Source organism: Parasteatoda tepidariorum, chromosome 8, assembly GCF_043381705.1.
Source record: "Parasteatoda tepidariorum isolate YZ-2023 chromosome 8, CAS_Ptep_4.0, whole genome shotgun sequence".
NCBI lineage: Eukaryota > Metazoa > Arthropoda > Arachnida > Araneae > Theridiidae > Parasteatoda > Parasteatoda tepidariorum.
Window position 1 is genome coordinate 78168403 of NC_092211.1, and position 19397 is coordinate 78187799.

Below are 19397 nucleotides of genomic sequence, written 5' to 3' on the forward strand. Positions count from 1 at the left end.
TCTGCAAAAAATATTAGTCTTTAAATTCATAAAAATTTCGCAAACGATTTATAAATTAATTGAACTTCTTTCTTCTTGTTTCCCTTTAAAGCTCTAAATTTCTATAAGGTGGCAAACTATTCAACTCTACAATTTACAGTTTTGTTTTTGTTTTGTTTTATTTTTTATTCAGTAGCGGTAGCCATATTGTTTTAAAAGGATTTGATGAAGAATTGTAGTATCGTGAAGAATTTAATTTAATTGAACTAATATTATCTTCTGTATTATACATCAGCCTGCTAAACGGTTTGAAAAATATTTGTTCTAATCTTTCTGTGCTTTTTTCACCTGGGCCTTCTCTTTGTTATTCTAAAAATTGAATTTTGCACTTTCAAATTAATCTTTTCGTAAAATTATGCATAATTAACAATTTGTTTTCCTTACAGATGTGGCATGAGGCTAGAAAACAAGAAAAGAAAATTCGAGGAATGATGGTAGATTATAAAAGAAGAGCAGAAAGAAGACGAGATTATTATGAAAAAATAGTAGGTTTGAATAGTAAATTGTGGCTTTACCTTTGCTGATAGTTTTAAAAATCGTTAGCTTAAAATACATCTTATTTAATTTAGCTGTTTGATGTACTAAATATAATCTTGTAAAATTAGATTACTAATTAACTCCAGTCTCTTTAATTATCATTATTGTTAATTGATATATGTGTTGATTGATTATTTTTTTGATGTAACTTCATTAGTTTCCTTTTCACTGTTTATATAAATAATATGCTAGTTACTTTGCATTTAAACCAAATTCTTTTTTTTTTCTTCCCTTCCTTTTAATTATTCTGCAATGTGACGTGGTGACTGTCAAGTTTAAAAATCATTACATTCCTTTGTGAAAATGATTTCTAAAATGACTTCAAATTTTGTCAGAAGTTGATAAACTGGCAATGGCCTTGATTAATACCTAAAGCTTTATTATAATGTTGAACTTTATACCTAGTTCTCCTTTATAATTACTTGTGCAATTGTTATAAACATATTTTATTCAAGTGAACATCATCAATTATTTAATATGTAGCGTGTAGCCATGCGAAGATACCAACTGCTCCAAATTGGTTGAAATATTTGAAACATTGGTAAATTGACTTGGTAAACAAACTTACTAAAATTTGCAGATTTTGGATTAACTTTGCCAACTTTTTAAAAGGCTCGATTCTGTTTAACTGCAGAAAAGTTATGTATCACATAGGCCTTTGAATTATTTAGAAGCAGTGGTAAGTAAAAGCCTTATTAATTGAATTTAATAAGCCAAGATTCTTTCTATAAGAGACTACCACTCGAAAATATTTATCCGCTGTGCGGAGCAAGTTTGCATCTCTTGGCTTGTGGTGTACCTCTGTCAGATTGTCAATGTGGTGTAATTATATTGACAAATTTAAATTTAGGTTATTAATGCACTGCTGTGCAAAAGTGCGTAAAACTTAAGTGACAAAAGAAAATTCAAAATTGAGATTTTTATAATTGGCATCTTTGTATGACAAGCTACATATTGCAAGAAAAAAAAATTTCAAAAATAAATTTTGTTTCCTGAATTTTTTCTCGCGTTTATAGCAGCTTAGATGCTGTTATATATGTATTGCTAATTAAGGCATAAGCTCTTTGTATTGTAAGAGAACATCAGTAAAAATATTTCGTTTTTTCAGGTAGGCCAGTTAAATTTTCCTTTATTTTATTAATTAATATTATTTTTTTCTGATTATAAGCATAATAATAATTTTGCTTATCAATAAAAAAATCAAGGATTATTAACAATAGTTTTAAATTATAAAACTTTTTAAGTTTAGACACTTTCAATCAATAAATTGTAAGTGGCTATTTATCTTTCTCCGAGAAAAATCGAATTTTATTTTTTACTGTTCACAGATTAGTGTAATTTTTAATTAAATCCTTGAACTATATTTTTAGTATAATTTCAAGTTTTGTTTTTATTTGTAGTCAGTCCATTGGCATGCCAAAATATTTGTTAAAACAATCGATATGTCAAAAAATTTAAATCTTCTCACCTAAAGATTTCAATCTTGTCTACATTTTCAATTTAAAATGTCATTGTTTTAATCCTTTTCAAAGTAAAGTTTGTTTGTGGCAATTATAAAGTTTTTTGTGCTACTTTAAAAAAATTTTTGTGCTGATTTTTGGTTCGATGGTTAGAGTCACAAGTTGTGCATCCTCATTATATTAATTTGAGTTTTCCTATTTAATGCTATTCTCAATTTCTGATAAAGATAAGTCTCATGTGTATTTTAATTTCAACATTTTTAAAAATAAAAATTGCTATAACAAACTTAAATATTGTTTTAGAAACAAGATCCTGCCCAATTTTTGCAAGTTCATGGCCGGCCGGCTAAAATTCATCTTGATCCTGCAGTGGCAATTGCAGCTGATAGTCCAGCTACAATGTAAGAATTTCAAATATTAGTAGATGAATTCTCTTACCTTTTCTTGCTGAAAATAATATTTTAAGTTAGTTTTGTTTAAGCTCTTTTCACCTGAGTATATTTTTAAAAAATAATTATTAGTTGAATATTCTACTTTCTGAGATTAGTGGTTGACACCTTACTCTAATTTGGTTATTTTTTAGGATGCCATGGCAAGGACATTCAGATAATCTTATTGATAGATTTGATGTCCGTGCACATTTAGATATCATTCCAGAATACAAGCCTAAGTAAGAGACATTTATATGTTTTGATTAATTTAACAAATTTAGTAGTATATGTGATACAAATTCAGTTGTGATATTATGTTAGCACAGGTCTGTCCAGGCATTTTGTGAAAGGTCCTGTTTTTGTAAAATTGTGAAAAAATTACTCGTAATTTGAGAATATAAAGTGAACGTTAAGTCGCATTCTTTAAACCAGCGTCCTGCTTTTGTGAATTTGTGCAAATAGGGTCCGATTGTTGCAAAAAACATTTTCAATGAGTTTTTAAATTGTAAATAGATACAAGATTATGCTCAACACTGTAAAATTATAATAACAAAAATTAAATTTTCAAAAGTAGACAGCAATTGCTGCTACTAAATTAGAGATGCAACATACAAATATTTGGTATTTAGCCTGTACTGCTGAATGCAGAATATTCATTTCTGGCGAATAACTGAAGAAGTATCTGCTGAAGACAAAACTTAGTTCGTTTACATCTGTTTTTCTCCCCCCTCCTCGGAAGGTTTATTCGATTAACAAAACAATAATGAAGATAAACAAATTTGTGATGGGTCCGTTTTTAAGTTAAAATATTTTGTGAAGAGTCCTTTTTATGAAAATATATTTTGTGAAGGGTCCTTTTTTATGAAAATATATTTTGTGAAGGGTCCGTTATTTCTTCTAAACAGACCCCTGGTTAGTATAAAAGTATATATTTAAAAAAAAAGATATTACTTAATTAATAAAGTTAATTCATATTTATCTAATTATTACAACCTAGTTTTCATTTGTCTAGAAGAGTCTTTAGACAACTGAAATGTCATACCAAGCAAATATTTTCTTTTATGTTAACTTTTATTTGTTTAGTTTCCAGTTCATAGTTTGACCTGTAGTATATTGCATGTTCCAATGTTTATTGTTCTCATATTATTAAAAGTTTGGTGTGTGAGAATTTTAAATAATAATACAGACTAAATAATGAAGTAGTTTGTATAAGTTGCCCCAGTCAGGCACAATTTTTCATCTTTTTTTCTTTTTTCGGTTATTGTGGTTTTTCTAGTTCTGTTTCTAAATTTATTATTTTCTTTTCTGTGGGAAACTTTACATTTTAAATCACCTTTGTTTCTTCTCATTCAGGCCAGGCAAGTCTTGAAAATGGGGATTTTAATCAAGCAGTAGTTTGTATAAGATCTGATAAAGTTTTCAAAATCCTAACTTTTAAATATTTAAATTAGGTTTCATATCCGTGAATGAGCTAATTTAATAAAAGACAAATGAAAACGTTTACAAGTTTCATATTATGCACTCAAAATAAATTTGTTTTGAGTATTATAATTTAAATTAAATTCTTTGACAAAAATATGCAAACATTTAAAAATATTATAAACAATCAATTGTAGATGACTTGAATGTTATATGGCTGGAAAAAAATTTGTGACCTATATATAGTGTAACTGAGGAGTAGTTTGTATTTTTGACTTTAAAATAATAACTATGTTTTTGATTGGTTCATATTGTTTTGAAATACAGTAGAGAGCCAATTAACCGGGATGCTCGGGACCATCGCTATCCCAGATGTTTGAATTTCCCGGTTTTCTGGATAGGCCAAAAGTGCCGTTATTCGATGTTTTATCAAACCCAAATTACAAGGAAAAAGTTAAACATATTTAAAAATAGGGAAAAAACGAAAAGATCTCCTAAATTAAAAAAAATGGTAGAAAAATTACATTTAAAATGATAAAAACATTTGCAAACTTACACAAGAAAAACAAGTTTAAAAACTACAAAATTTGCATATTTATTTTTTGATAATAATTAAAATCCCAAAATTAACTAATATAAAACAAAACCAATAATTAAAAAACGCAATATATTTCATACCTAATTATACTGGGGGGGGGGGAGGATGAATAGAAAACTTATTAATCTAAATAAAAACAACACTTGAAAATTATGGAACGGAAACGATATTTAAAAAAGGCACTAACATAAGTATTAAAACCTTGAAGAGACAGGATATTATAAGATAAACGGAATTAAGAAAAAAAATTTCATGATAAAATTTATGAATAAAAAGATTAATTTATTGAGTACAAAATTTATCCTAAAAGAAAAAAAAAATGCAGTGGAAACGCAGAAAAACAGAATCAAAATTAAAAAAAAAAAAAACTATCTTCTTCATAAAATAATCACCTGCTTTTGTTAACAAATAATTGTATGCTTAAATTAATAAACAATCTTCTCCTTTTATTTTATTTTTTTATTAAAAGACTATTTTTAAGGAAAGCAGATGTGATTGCATGTCAAGAAAAACTTGCTAATGATATCGCATTTGTAAGAAATCAGAATTTATTCAACAAAAAATTGTTTTGTTAATTGATGTCAAATAGATTAATATAACTGGTGATTAAATAATGCATTATCTGAAATAATAAAACAATTCACCATAATAAATAACAAAACTGAGTAACTGAAGTGGATGATTTAAAATAAATCTCACATTTCACCTTTAAAATCAATACTCTTAACCAGATGTTTCAAGTTCCTTAACTCAAACATTCATTGCTATGCATATGCAATGCATTTTCCCCACCTCCTTGTAAATCAAAGAGAAAATGAAATCATCTTGCCACTCCTTTAAGTTTGATTGACCGCAGCTTATCAGAAAAAGAAAATAAACATAGGAGAAAATAAAACATTTGTCCCTTCCCTGCCCCCTCTGGTTCTAATGATCTTCAAGGTCAGGGGCAAGTGAGGAGAAGAATTCCTCTGGGCAAGTGAGGAGAAGAATTCCCCCCTTTCCCTCTACTCAACTTTAAGGATGAGTCAAATTTCTGCTTTTTTTTTATAATCCTTATAGTACTTTAAAATAGCGGGAAAAGCAAGCAAAATTCTTCTTGGTTTTCTGGTTTCCCGATTATCTGGATACCGGATAGATGGTTCTCTACTGTATTTCTTTTTATTATTATGTTTAAAGAAAAATATGGGATATTTAATAATTCAAAGCTATAACTTACTTCATTGTCATTAGATTTATATCCACCTCATTGGTAAGATTAGTTTTATTCAGGATATCCACGAACCTGGAAAGTCATGAAAAATCATAGAAAGTCATGGATTTCGGTATTGAACAAAATTTGTCTTGATTTTAACTATTTTTTAAAAAAAATCATGGAAAGTCATTAATTTAGGTCACCGAAAAATCATGGAAATATGTCGCTGAATTTTCAAAATAGATTTTACCCCTCCCCCTAATTTTATGGTGTTCCGAATATCTGAATTTGTAACAAAATCCCCACTCACATTCATGTTTTATTAAAATATAAAATGTTTTTATCATGTTCTTTAAAAGTAATGGTGTTCTTTCAAAAAATGAAAGGAAAACATCATTTCTAGAGTGAATTATCTTTTAAACTTCTGTGATTTCAGAATTTTTATTATTATTTTTTTTATTTTATTGTATCAATTTAAAATTCTAGCTGAAGCAAGCTAGTCATTGCCAAAATAGTTTTTATTCCAAAATGAGAACAGAAAAATCAGGAGTATTTCTTTATGAACAAGAAAATTATCTTTAGATTAAAATTCTGCAGAAAAGAAAGAAGAAAAAAAATTTGCTTTTGTATTTTTTTCAGCTATTTTATTGTTTCTACTCTTCTTTTTTTCCTGTTTTTTAAATTTAAAATCTATAAATATGAAGATGCAGAGTGTAACCTATCATTTCAAATAATGTTATTATAATGCTTTTTAAATTTATTGTTCTGTTTTTGTCGGGAGAAAATAGTAACTTCGTTAAGTCATGAAAAGTTCTTGGAAATAGTCATGGAAAGTCATGAATTTGAAAATCTAAAATGTAGCAGATAACCTTGCTTATTTTTCAAGTTAAGTTTATTAGTTTTATTTTTCAAGTTCTCTTGCTTAGTCATTTTTAGTGACAAACATTTATTTGACAGAAGATTTAACAATAAATGATGCACATATTCCTTATCCAGAATTTGATGCATTTGAAATAAATGAGATGACTATAAATGTGACTGAATTTCTTTATTTCTAATTCTAATTCAGTAGTAATATTGATGCTGACAAAAATAAGTTTATTCACTCCTTGCTGGTGCATAAATTGTAAAAGTAAAAACAAAAAATTCTAACCTTCTTAGTTGTAGTTATTATTTTTATTTTAGCTTCCAATCATCTAGTTAAAATCTAGTATGTTAAAATAAAAGTATCAAGACCTCATAAAAAATGGAGTTATAATGCTATTTGAGTTATTGTACTTCAAGTTGTAACTAACTGACTGCATTTCTGTGTAATATATTTAAATGATATTATTAATTGATTCATTAATTTCTTTCTTTTCATTATTTAACTTTTTTTTATTACATTTAAGAAATGATGATGAACCTGGAGAAGATCGTCAAGCATGTTATGAGCGTTATCGAACTTTAGTTCAAAATGATTTTTTAAGTGGTATGTAATTTTTGTGTTCTATAATGCATATGTGTTTTTTTTAGATGTAATTAAATTTTGTTATGTTAACTTAATTCATTTATTGGCAAACAGATAAGTTAAGTAAAGAATATTTTTTAAATAATCCAGTTTTAATTTTAGTTAACATGCAAATTTACATTCTGTTATAAACTTATGTTGGAAATTAAATGCTCTTTGAGATAAAATGCACCCCAGAGCCCAAGGTCAAGGAAACTGAGATGGGCACAGTAGGTGGCCCTCTATGGGCTGTCACGCCACTGAGTTTAGTTTAGTTTTTACGTAAAAATTAAAACAGGAATTACATTGAATTTTAAAATTGTTAAAGAGCAAAAAAAGTACTATATTAGTTTTAGCTTTTTTTACTATAATAGTTTCGTGTGCATTAACACATTCTGAGAGCAATTTTTTCTTGTAAATAATTTTTTTATTTTTTTTTTTAAAAATAACATTGAATAATTGACTTAATAGTTTATGTATAAAAAAAATTAACGTCTAATCTAATTACTTTTGTTTTTTATTTTAATAAATACCCTTTATTTATTTTCGATTATTTTACTCTTTGTGATGTGGTCTAGTTAACATTTTTACTGCAAAGCCCACTAATTAAGCTATTTATTGTGCAGGTTGTTAACTTAGAATATAAATTCTACTTAAAATAACTTATCAGTAAAGAAAAGTTCAGAAAAATAATTGTAAAAATGTCCCGAATGTAACTTGTATAAGTATGTGAACACATTCTGGACATAAAATGGTGTCCAATGTTTGAGTTTTTCTTTTTGTTTTGGAAACAGTTATTTGGTATTGTTTAAAAGGTACGCAACAGAGGCAGCTGAGTTTAATAATAGCCAATCTTTAACATTATTTAAAACTTTTTTAGATAAAAGCATAATTAAGCTGAATTCATTATCTTAGAAATTATTTTTTTCTTCATTTCAGTAAATTGCTTTAATTTGTGATAATTAATATGCTTATTAGATTTTATTGAGTAACCTTAATGGTCTATTATTAATTTTCTCTTAGTGGGTGAGGATAAATTTCTTCATCAAATATATCTTGAGGAAAGATTTGGAATATTTAAACCAGGTCCGGAAGAGGAGAAAAAAAAGTAATTAAAATTGTAATTTTTGAACTTCAATTGTTAATATAAAAAATACTAAGTTTATCATTTATTGTTTCTGTTTTTTAAATTTTAGGCTTCTTGATAAGAAAGTAGCTATTGGCTATGTTTATGAGGATAGTACTGGATCCCCCACCAGATCCTCAATCATGAAAGATATGGAGGAAGATGATGAAGAAAATGAAGAGGATAAGGAAGATGATTTAAGTGATCTTGATCTCGGTATGCTTAAATAAAATTTTGTTTCTATACTTTGTCTAGCATTTTATGATGTTCAGCATAAATTTTTTTTCTTATACTTAGTACTTTTGTATAAGCAGCTTTTTTTTTACTAACTCTTTTCTAGTTATTATTTTTTGTTATTTTAATATTGATGCAATTATTTCTGGATAATTTTCCAATTTTGTTCAACTTTTTTTTGTTTATATAAGATTTAAAGTATTTGTAAGTTGCTGTTTCACGCACTTATCAAAATACGTATTTATTAATTCTGCTCAATATAGTATCTTCCTTTGATGTCTTGCTTTTTATTTTCAATTTAAGGGCACATTTGGGAATTAATGTGTTTATTTATTATAAATTGTAAATTTTAAATGTTAGTTTATAAGCATTGACATTTAGCAAAGCCGTGATCAAAATTTTACCAAAGGTTTATTTCTAAATAATATATTTTTACATTCCTTGAGTTCACAAGTTAAATTGTGAATGCTTTTCATACTGATTGAATGTTGACATTTGAAATTGAAATTTCAGTGTCATGTTTAGGATAGATCTCAACAGGTATTCTAGTTATTATTTCAAAGAAAAAAGTATTTCCGCAGTCGTTCAAGCCAAAAAAATTCTTGAGAGCTTGTAATTAATATTGAACTTGTTGTAAACCTGCATCTATGCTACTTATGCCACGTGATTCCTTCTTTAAATAGTAAATCTTTTATTTACTGTCTTCATGGAAGTAGACGCATAGAAAAAATACTATGCATGTTTACATTGAGCCACCTTTTTTTCAATATAACTTTTCATGCATGATTGGCTGAGTTATGATTTTAAGTAAATTACTTTTGCAAGATTCTAACTCTCAAACCATAATGTACCATTCCTTAGCCCCATAAACTGAATGTAAGAGGAGGTTACATGCTGATACTCTTTGAAACTCTTAGAAATAAAAATTTGGAGATAAGAAATTCCAAAATAAAAAATTTTCTAAAAGGAAAAGGTATTACAACTGTTGTTTTTAGTCAATAAAAGCTGCATAATTTTTAAATTACTTGATAAATGTTTGTATCAAGCTAGTTTAAGTAGTAGTTATATGTAAAATTCAAGTCACTTCTGTGTCACTTTCACATTTTCAGTTATTTTTTCTTAGTTTGTGGTACTCATGTTTAGTAATAAGTTTTTTATTTATATGTAATCAATGATTAATGTGCTTATATTGTATCATTTAACATATTCTAAAATATTTAATTTACTTAAATGTATTATTGAGGTATGTATTTCTTTTTTAGATGTTACTATAGATGTTAGCGTGCTTACTCCTGCTCAGTCTGCAGAAATGAATGAACACTCAACAAAATACGGGATGGTAGACGATGACTTTATAACGTAAGAGATCTTATGGCATTCTCTTTAGATGTTCTGGCTACCTTCTTTTGCATAAATCTATCACATAGAATCGACAATGGTGTCCTTCCCAAAAATTTCTTTTTTTTTTTAATACCAGTAGCCTCGTAATGCTTTTGAGGGTATTGGTCATATAAAAAAATAACAATGTTTTGTATAAAGTTGTATTTAAATCGTAATGATGAAGGGAAATTTCGACAGATATCTACTGCAGGACAAAGAAGAAGCTGATCAGCTGCGGTTGGCAAGGGAAATTGAAGAGGAAAAGGCTATGTATTCAGTAAGTTGTTTTGGTGCTTTTTGCTTTAAAATGTCTTATTTTTTAATTTAGTATTCCTTCTTTGTTGTTAAGATTTTATTTGTTTCTTATGCTTATACTTAATTAGATATTCACAAACTAGGTTTTTTTTCCCTATATACCGAACAACATTGATTTAAGCAGGTAACAAATTGATGTAACTGTTGTAGAGCTTGAAATTAACAGTGGCTCGTCCGTCTGGGACCATTAAATTTTGACTCGGACCACCATAAAACAATTATCAGTTGTTTTCCTCACTTAATATCGAGGTAAAGGGAGGGTATGCCATTTAGGTTTCTTGACTGAGAGTTACAAATCATGGGCGTTTTTTTTACGCAAAATAACATATTTAGTCATAACGGTGAATATAACACATTCTTCAAATTTTAATTTTTCAATAAAATGCAAAATCATTCAATTCATTTTTAAGCAAAGAAAAAAAAAACAATAGTGACAATAACATGTAGTGAATATGTGAATGGACTAGTAATATCTTTTAGTTACTGGCCCTAGGTCCATTGATTAAATTTTCTTAATATCTACCCCTGTTTTTTGTATTTGCATTTTCATTTTCTTGATTGATCCATTTGAAAGGTTTACCAAATTTGGGTAACTGTGATTTAAAAAAAATAAATAATAATAGTCAATAACAGCTTTTATTAAGATAATGTAAAAAATTTAAAATTATATGCTTTATATAAATCTGTACTGATTTCTTTGAAAATTAAATATGTGCTCTTAAGTCTTATCTATGCTTACTGAATACTAATGATTGTTACAGTTAAAGTTTTTTTTTTATTATTGAAAAATAACCTTCATACCCTAATATAATGAGTAATAAATAAAAATTATAAATATATTTATTGTTCACAAATAGAAAAATTTGTAAATGACAAACATGTTTTTATTAGAACTTTGGATAAATTAGAAATTTTAAAATCAATTTTAAGTATAATTAATAGTAAAATATTATGTGTAATTATATTATTTATTTTTAAAAATTTGTGTGCATTGTGGTATTGTGTTGTGTAATAAAAAACAACAGTAGTTTTTATTTATTTATAATTTTTTTAGTTTAGATTGTACATTTTTCTATTTACAAAGGCTTATTATGTATATAAAACTTAACAGTTTAGGCTTAATTTAATGTCCAATAGAAAAATTAATAATTTTATTTGTGTTACCTCATTACCTTCATTGCTGCTACCAAAATATGTTCGAAAACTAATACAAAATTTTTGTTTTCAGAAATAAATATGTATTTGTTGTTTTTTTAATTAGGTTTTATAAAATGCATTCTTATTAATTCAGAATTTTTTTTTTAAAAAAAAGCTTACCTAATTATTTTAGTTAGGGGAATTTTTTTAAAATTCAAACCTTTTTTAAATTTGTCTTTATATTATAATAAGAATATAATATGTTGTGATTATTAAATATTTATTATAATACTTAACATGTTTTGTTAAATTAAACATCAAGCATTTGCTTTTACTTACAATTTCAACCATATAAGGAAGGTTTGTATCTAAAAGCAATGGCAAAAATATTTCTAAGTTTCTATTTTGAAATTATTAAAGTAAAAAGAAAGAATTTTATTTTGTAAAAAGGAAAAAAAAATGGAAACATCCTTTCTGTAAGTTTTAATAATTTATGTTTAAACCAATTAAACAAAATTTTATATTTTATTGTTTTATTCTGTATTTTTAAGGAAAATTCATAGTCTATAAAGTACTGATTTACCATATACGTAATATAATTAAATTTAGAGAATTGTTATTTTAATTGCTTTATTAAACATTTTAATATCTTCCATCCATATAACCCATTTGTTTTCTCTTACTTCTCTTTATTGAGCATTTTCATGAAGGTCTTTAATCGTACAAATTTATTTTTAGCTACAGATAACAAAGAAAGTGAAGTTTTCTCTTCATTTAATCTGAATTTGATGAGAAATGAGTGGTAATTAATCTTTAAAAAAACAAAGAAAATAAATCTGTAATAAGTTTTGATTGAATTAATCTTAAAAATATAGAGAAGAAAATCATTGTTGATTATGGTTTTGTGTAAAAAAGAAATTCAATTAAAGATTGAGAATTTTAAGACATTACTTAATAGATAGTCTCTACTGAAGTCTTTATCTGGACTTGTTGAACTATCTTTGTTAAGTTCAGTTTTAAAGTAATGAATTTATTTATTTTTGTTTCAATTTAAGCTGACTTTTTTGTTGTTGTTTTGTTATCAAGCAAATTTCTCAACATTTGAAATTCCCTTCATAGGAAAAAGAATCTTTGTTAGTTCTTAAAGACATATGATTTTAAAATATTATGAAAATTTTTATAAATTTTTCAACTGTGCCTAATTTTATTACACATCTAAAATTTACTATTTTGTTAGACAAAAATTTCATTGGTTATTTGCAAACTGTTTAAATATAGCTATTCAGGGAGATTATTTCATAGCAACATGAACAATTCTATTGGGGCAAGTCAAATGAGAAAATTTGAATAAAAATTTAAAACTTTGTTGAGTTGAAAGAATGAGGGGTAAGCTGTGGTGGTCATTTTTTACAAATATGTACAGTGCTACATTTCGGAACACATTGGAGAAATATCATGTTATGAGTTAAATTTTATTTTGGAGTAAACTCTACTTCAAGTTTTGTTTTTATTAGTTTTGTGATTATATCACTTTGTTCTACCCAAAGAAAAGGCATTAGGGAGTTTAGTTTTTTACTTGGTGGGTATGAAAAATTCAGAAAACACAGTATCAATTCTGGAAAAACTATTGTTAACACTTTACATTTTGTTACTTCATTTAACCCTTTGAAGCAAAATTTTTATTATCTTGTATTAATTTAGGTATTAATTGTATTCATTCCTACTTTTTTCATTATGTTGTATTAATTTAGGTCAAAATAAGTGAAAAATATTTTATTTAGGATTTTAATAATTTGTGGGTTTGAAATAGAGTTTAAAACACCAGTGTATTTTTCTGCATCAAAGGTAAAATCCTCCAAACATGGCTCACTTCCAAAGAATAATTTTTCAAATTTGCAGTTATTTCGATCTAAGAGAAACAGTTACACAATTATATGACATAATCAGAGCTCATTCTAGGCAGGGTAAACAGGGAGCAGCACCCTGCTGCCCTTTTAGTCAAAAGAATCCACCCTGTTGCCCCTAAAGTAAATTAGTGTCCTGATGTAATAAGACTCCATACCCTTTTTGCCCTTTCTTTCCTCAACCCTTTATTTTTCCCCCAAACTCTACAGTGGATTTGTCAAACTTTTATTTTTAACTCTTTTTATTTAGTTTGTCATTGCTGTCAATACATAGATTTATATGAGAAAGGAAAAATAGCCAACACACCCCCTTGTTGCACTTGTCTTTGAAAGTTTGCAGTTACTTCCACTATCATTAAATCATAACTATAGACACTTNTGTGAATTATTTAAAAATTAAAAAGAAAATTAAAGGAAAATGATAAAATTTCTTACTTCTTAATTAGTTATTTAAAAAAAATCGAAAGCTTGCAGTATTTTATTTTTAACTCTATTAAGTGTTTTCGTATCTTGAAAATTATTCTATCAATTGTTATTTAAAATTATTCGAACTTGTTATTTAAACAAAATCTTAGAAATTCAATGAATTAATTTTTTTTCTTATTATTATTAATCACGATTTTAGTATTAGATATTTTACTTGAATTAATAGAGAATTCTAGGTTACAGGTTCCAAATTATTTTTTAAAAGACATGTAATTCCATCGTAAGCATACATGGTCTCCTGCTCGTTTTTTCTTCTTCGTCTGTTATTCTTTGAAATTCCTATGTTTTTAATAGAATACTAACCTATTTATTTAATTAATCCACTTTGTAAAAATATCACTCCAAAAATGACGTGAAAAAAAAGCAACAATATTGGAATGTATAAAATTCTGCTGTTTGATTTTTAATTGCTAAGTAACATAGCATATAGGTTTATGAAAATAAACATTTCTTTAATAAATTTTTTAATTGCTAAGTAACATAGCATATAGGTTTAGGAAAATAAACATTTCTATTATAAATTTTTTAATTGCTAAGTAACGTATCATGTAGGTTTATGAAAATAACATTTCTTTAATAAATAATGTAGGGTAGAAAATCCAGACGTGAAAGAAGAGCTTTAAGAGAGAAAAAGTTAGCTGGAAGAAAAATCACTAGTCCTCCAAGGTATCTGTTCTGTTACATGAAGTTTAATGAATATTTTAATTTAATATCTGTTTTTTATATTTTATTTTAAGTCATAAGTAAATTGAAATGTTTTGTGAGTAACTGTCAGTGTTTTCTAGCTTTGTCAAAAATTTAAACAATTTATGTCCCATATATACATATAACATTTTGTACATAGTAAACATCTAACATAAACATTAACATACAATAGTTAACATTTTGATGTGCATTATCTTCCTCATCAAATTGTAAATTTTTCCAAAAATTTGATATGTAGTTTATCATATTTCAACTTTGACACAAAATAAAGTTTAGGATGAAGGAGGCAATTCATCATAAACTTTATATATTCATCATAAACTTTATCAGAGAGAGTGAATAGTATTAGAGCAAGAATGTAGGAGAGCTTTAAAAGAAACTGAAAAAAACTGATGGTCATTTTTAAAACCCTGCTGCAAATCTTAACAAATTTGAAAAATGACAGCTATTAAATTCCTATAATCTATGCTTGCAGAAAGCTGCTTTAATTGTACTTTCTAATATAATAAACTGAAAAATTGGTGTTCTTAGACTGTTAAAGATTTGTATTTGATAAGTTTTTGTAAGTTACTGTAACTGTATTTGGTTTTAACACAAATTTTTCTTGTGCTATATTTTTCTCCAAAGCACTTATTTTCATTTAAAATTAATGAAGAGGGTAAAAAAACCGAGTAGTTTTGCTGTTTAAAGCACCTACTCTGGCTTCTATAATAATCAGGGTGCGTAGCATTTTTAAAAAGTGTTTAAAGGTGCTTATTTTCGATTTTCGTTTTTTAAAAGCCCTCGGTGTTTTTAAAAGGTGCTTAATTTTTCTTTTATCCTGTTGATTTTCGCCACATATTATGCAAAAAGATACTGTTCTAATTGTTCTATTCGATGTTTTGCAAGTAATTCAACCCCAATCTATTTTGGCGTACCATTGGTCCTTAGTGTATGAAAACGCCTTTTGTTTTATGATTCAAAATTTTATGTTTTTTGACAATTGTCAAAAACAATGCCAAATTTTTTTTTTTGACATGATGGTTAAATCTAGATAAAACCGTCAACTGTCAAAAACTTGCCAAGCCTGCCTGATTATATTTTTTTTATATGTGCTTAAAAGTATTTTTGAGTGTTGAAACTTTGGCTACGCACCCTGATAATGCTTTTAAGTTAAATTAATGTGAAATATGACATGAAATTAAATTTGTTTAATAGTTTTTTCATTAATTTTTTTAAAAATTTTTGTTTCAGCTATGCGGCTCGAGAGAGTCCCACTTATGCCCCAATGAGGTAATGATTTTTTTTATTTATAATGACTGAAGTTTCTTGCTTTCTATGCTAATTTTAAAAATAATACTGAAATAGTACATTTTAAATTAGTCTTTAAATTTAAATTTATTAATTTTTATTAATCGTTAAATTTGATATCATATGTTTTAACGTTATATTTTTTAAACTCACATTTTATATAATTTTAAAAACTACTGAAGTTTTGATTTGAATCTTTCTCAGTCACAACCCTTCAAATCAAGAGAATTTGTGATGTTTACATTTGATATTTTCTTCCACTTTAATTTTTTAATTTTAATTTATATTAAAAGTTATTTTAGTTTAAATGTGAATAAAATTTATTTAGATTTGAAATGGTAGAAGAAAATATTCAACTTTTACTTTCAATAATGATTCAGTATTTCCTTTTTTGTTCAGTTAATTAAAAACCAATATTTCTTGAGGGTTTAATAATTATGTAGAGCACACTATTACTTTCAGTATCTAAATTGAAATGCAATTTTTGTTTGTTTGATTTATTATACTTAACTGAGAAAAATGGCCGTAATATTTAACTATTCTAACAAATTCCTGTATATGAAATTTTTATTTTCATGGTCTTATTTCAACACTTTTCCTTAGGAATTTTTACTTATTACAAGATTTTCTATAATCACAGCCTTTAAAGTGTATTTATAGAATCCTTGTTAAAATTAAAATAAATGTCTGAAGTCACTAATTATTATTAAAGCAAGGATGAAACAGAAATGTTATCAAATGACTTGAATCATGCAAGGAGAGATGAAAAGATCAAAGCCTGTTAAATTGCCTAATTAAACTTGTTTTTAATAATCGCCTCTCAATGTTTCCTCCTTCTATGAAACGGATTTTGATCTTTTCAGTCCCTACTTCTTCAGTAGGAATTAGTTTCTTTTTTCCATCAATATTATTTTGTGACCCTTATTGAACATTTTTTTAAACTGCATTTTTGATAAGGTTTATAAAAATTGTTTATTGATTAACATTAAAAATGTAGATATCCCTATCCTTAATTTTTTTTTTTTACCTATATAACAATTTTATGCCCACCTTTATGTTAAATGAAGTAGCGCAATGTTAAAACTTAGTAAGCTATGTAGTAATTAAAACACATAATTCTGTATAGTAGCTATGAAGTTATCTCAGCTGCTATGTTGGTCATTTTTAATCTTGACTGCTGTTGAAATTAAGCTGGATCATAAGTGATCGTTCTGTCATTTTTCTAGGCATTCTACTTCCAAGTCTCGTTCACGGTCACCACCAGAAGCTGGAAAAATAATGTTTATTACAAGTTTTGGCGGTGAAGTATCAGATGGAGAGCAGAAATCCGGAAATAAAAATCATGCTTCCAATTCCAAATCTGGAAAGACAAAGTAATTGTTTTATATGGGATTATGTTTATGATATCATTAAACATTTATATGGGTTATGGCATAATCATCTGTGATATATATATCATTGCTATATTTTGTTTTATTTGACATCTTAGTTGTTGAATTTTCCTCACATTTAAGTCTAAATTGCAAAGTATTTCCTATGAGAGATCAGATTTAGTTTATAAATGTTCTAAATAAAAATAACAATTGCAGATTTAATTTTTTCGGGCAGTGCTGTTGTTATTGAATATTTTTTCCCCTCATATTCTTTCAGTTGTTAGCCATATAATAGCATTTTTACACTTTGATCGTGGTCAGCGGTATGCAGTAAGCATTTATCTTTGGAACTAGGTTAAAAATTCTTAGCTTTCCCTTGGCCTTTTTTGGACTGTATTTCAAATTTTATTTTTAACTTTATTTCAATTGATACTTTATTTTCAGTTGTGCTATATCTTTTTTTTTCCATGTAAGAATTGCAATGCTAACAGTTGTCTAAAAATGAGAAGAAAAAAGTCTTTTTATAAATTATTTTCTTCTAAAAATTTTTAATCTTCTAACTTAAAAATAAAAATACTGTAGTTTCCATAGCATTTAAAAGGAAAAAAATTTAAATGTGTTGTGTTATGAACTATTAACCATAGTAGATATTTATTCAAAATATATTTTAAAAATATATTTTCACTATATATGCTTGCAAATATTTACCAATGTTTTCATTTATAAGAGTAATTTTATTAAGATCATTTGATTAAGGAAGTCTTAAACTGTATTACAAATTTTAATTAAATATTAGTATATAGAAATTTTAAATAATTGATACAATTTTTTTATTAATGCACCAGTGCTATAAATATTTTTTTATAAATTCGACTATTATGAGTTCTATACTCAATTAATATAATCATGCTGGAAGCTGTTTTAACTTTCTCTTTTGAACTACAGTTTTTAAACTAAGAATAATATATTTTATTATTCTTTTGGGATACAATCAATATGCCTTTATTATACTTAAGTAGAACAAACTATACCTTTTTTGTTTGCTGTTTTCTTTTTGTAAAAGTACTCTGGTATATGTATATTGTTCCAAAAAATGTCAAGATTTTTTCTTTAGTCCACTACAAGACCGGGATTTTAAATTCCATGGAGGTTGAATTTTGCTGAATAAAACTAGATTGAATTTGAAGCGTCAAAATCTATGTATTTATTTGTTACATATTTAGTGTCTTGCAATTAGATGCTTTTCAGAATTTTTGTTTTTCTCTTTTCTTTAGTTTGTTTTCAAGTAAATAAATTGTATTAAATGTTCATCGTATACTTTAAAGCTAATTTTAAAATACATGTTTCATGTTTGCTTGTGTATGGCAAAGACGGTTTGAAGTGATTTTTAGCTAATGAAACTTATTTTATCGCTTAGAAAAATGAATCTAGTTGAATATCTATCGAATGTTGCAGTTCAACACTACAACACAAAATGTTCTTCATTTCTACTGAAAAACAGCTTTGCAATTACTAAATAGCATAAATTTGGCATTCCCTGAGTTTTGTTATCTATATATCCAAGAATACTTTCACTCCTTTTTAATTTGTTTTATACAAAATTATTTCCTTGCTTAATTGTGTAAATATAAGCATTAACTTTAAATTTAAAACAAAAAAACAATTTAAGTAAAAAGTACACTTTTTAAAAAAAACACAAAATTCAAAATTAAGTAAAAAATGCACAAAATTTTTGATGAAGAAATTATATTTGGTTGTATAACTATGCTTTAAAATACTAATTAAAATATAGTGTTCTTTAAGCTACGTTTTTCTGATTTTTTTAGATCTAAAGAAAGTGGAGGCTCTGTAATCGGTCCTCAATTACCTTCAAAGAACAATGATAAAAAGCAGTCTAAGTCCTCTAAGAGCAGTCCTCGTTCTGACTCATCAAGATCATCTTGCCATTCTAAACGGAAAGAAACTAAAAGTAATAAGCGCACTCATGGGAGATCCAGACATAGGTCCCCATCATCATCTAGCAGATCAAGATCACGATCCCCTAGAAAATCTAGCTCCAGAGATAAAAAGAGAAAATACAGGAGACACAGTTCTAGTTCTAGATCACGGTAACATAGTTTTATACAATTTTTGAACTGATTGAGTAAAACTGTTTTTTTACATTCAACTAATTTTTGTACTATTTTTTATGTATATTATTTTTTTATATATAAATTATAGTAGGGATGAATAAGTATTTGCAGTGCCCATGCATCTTCATACATGCAGTTATATAATAAATG

At 26.5% G+C, this 19397-nt stretch overlaps 1 protein-coding gene across 1 annotated transcript in view; it reads left to right on the top strand.

Annotated features, from left to right (window-relative positions):
- The first annotated feature begins 143 nt into the window (after positions 1 to 143).
- LOC107438167 (CLK4-associating serine/arginine rich protein) overlaps positions 144 to 19397 on the top strand; it is a 31986-nt gene continuing 12732 nt past the window's right edge. The window contains exons 1-13 of the mRNA XM_016050379.3: positions 144 to 285; positions 426 to 524; positions 2340 to 2437; positions 2620 to 2706; positions 7068 to 7147; positions 8189 to 8273; positions 8362 to 8507; positions 9788 to 9884; positions 10104 to 10182; positions 14337 to 14413; positions 15686 to 15724; positions 16969 to 17115; positions 18942 to 19223. Coding sequence (XP_015905865.1) covers positions 426 to 524; positions 2340 to 2437; positions 2620 to 2706; positions 7068 to 7147; positions 8189 to 8273; positions 8362 to 8507; positions 9788 to 9884; positions 10104 to 10182; positions 14337 to 14413; positions 15686 to 15724; positions 16969 to 17115; positions 18942 to 19223 — 1316 coding nt within the window. The 5' untranslated portion in view covers positions 144 to 285. The remainder of the gene's footprint in view (positions 286 to 425; positions 525 to 2339; positions 2438 to 2619; positions 2707 to 7067; positions 7148 to 8188; positions 8274 to 8361; positions 8508 to 9787; positions 9885 to 10103; positions 10183 to 14336; positions 14414 to 15685; positions 15725 to 16968; positions 17116 to 18941; positions 19224 to 19397) is intronic.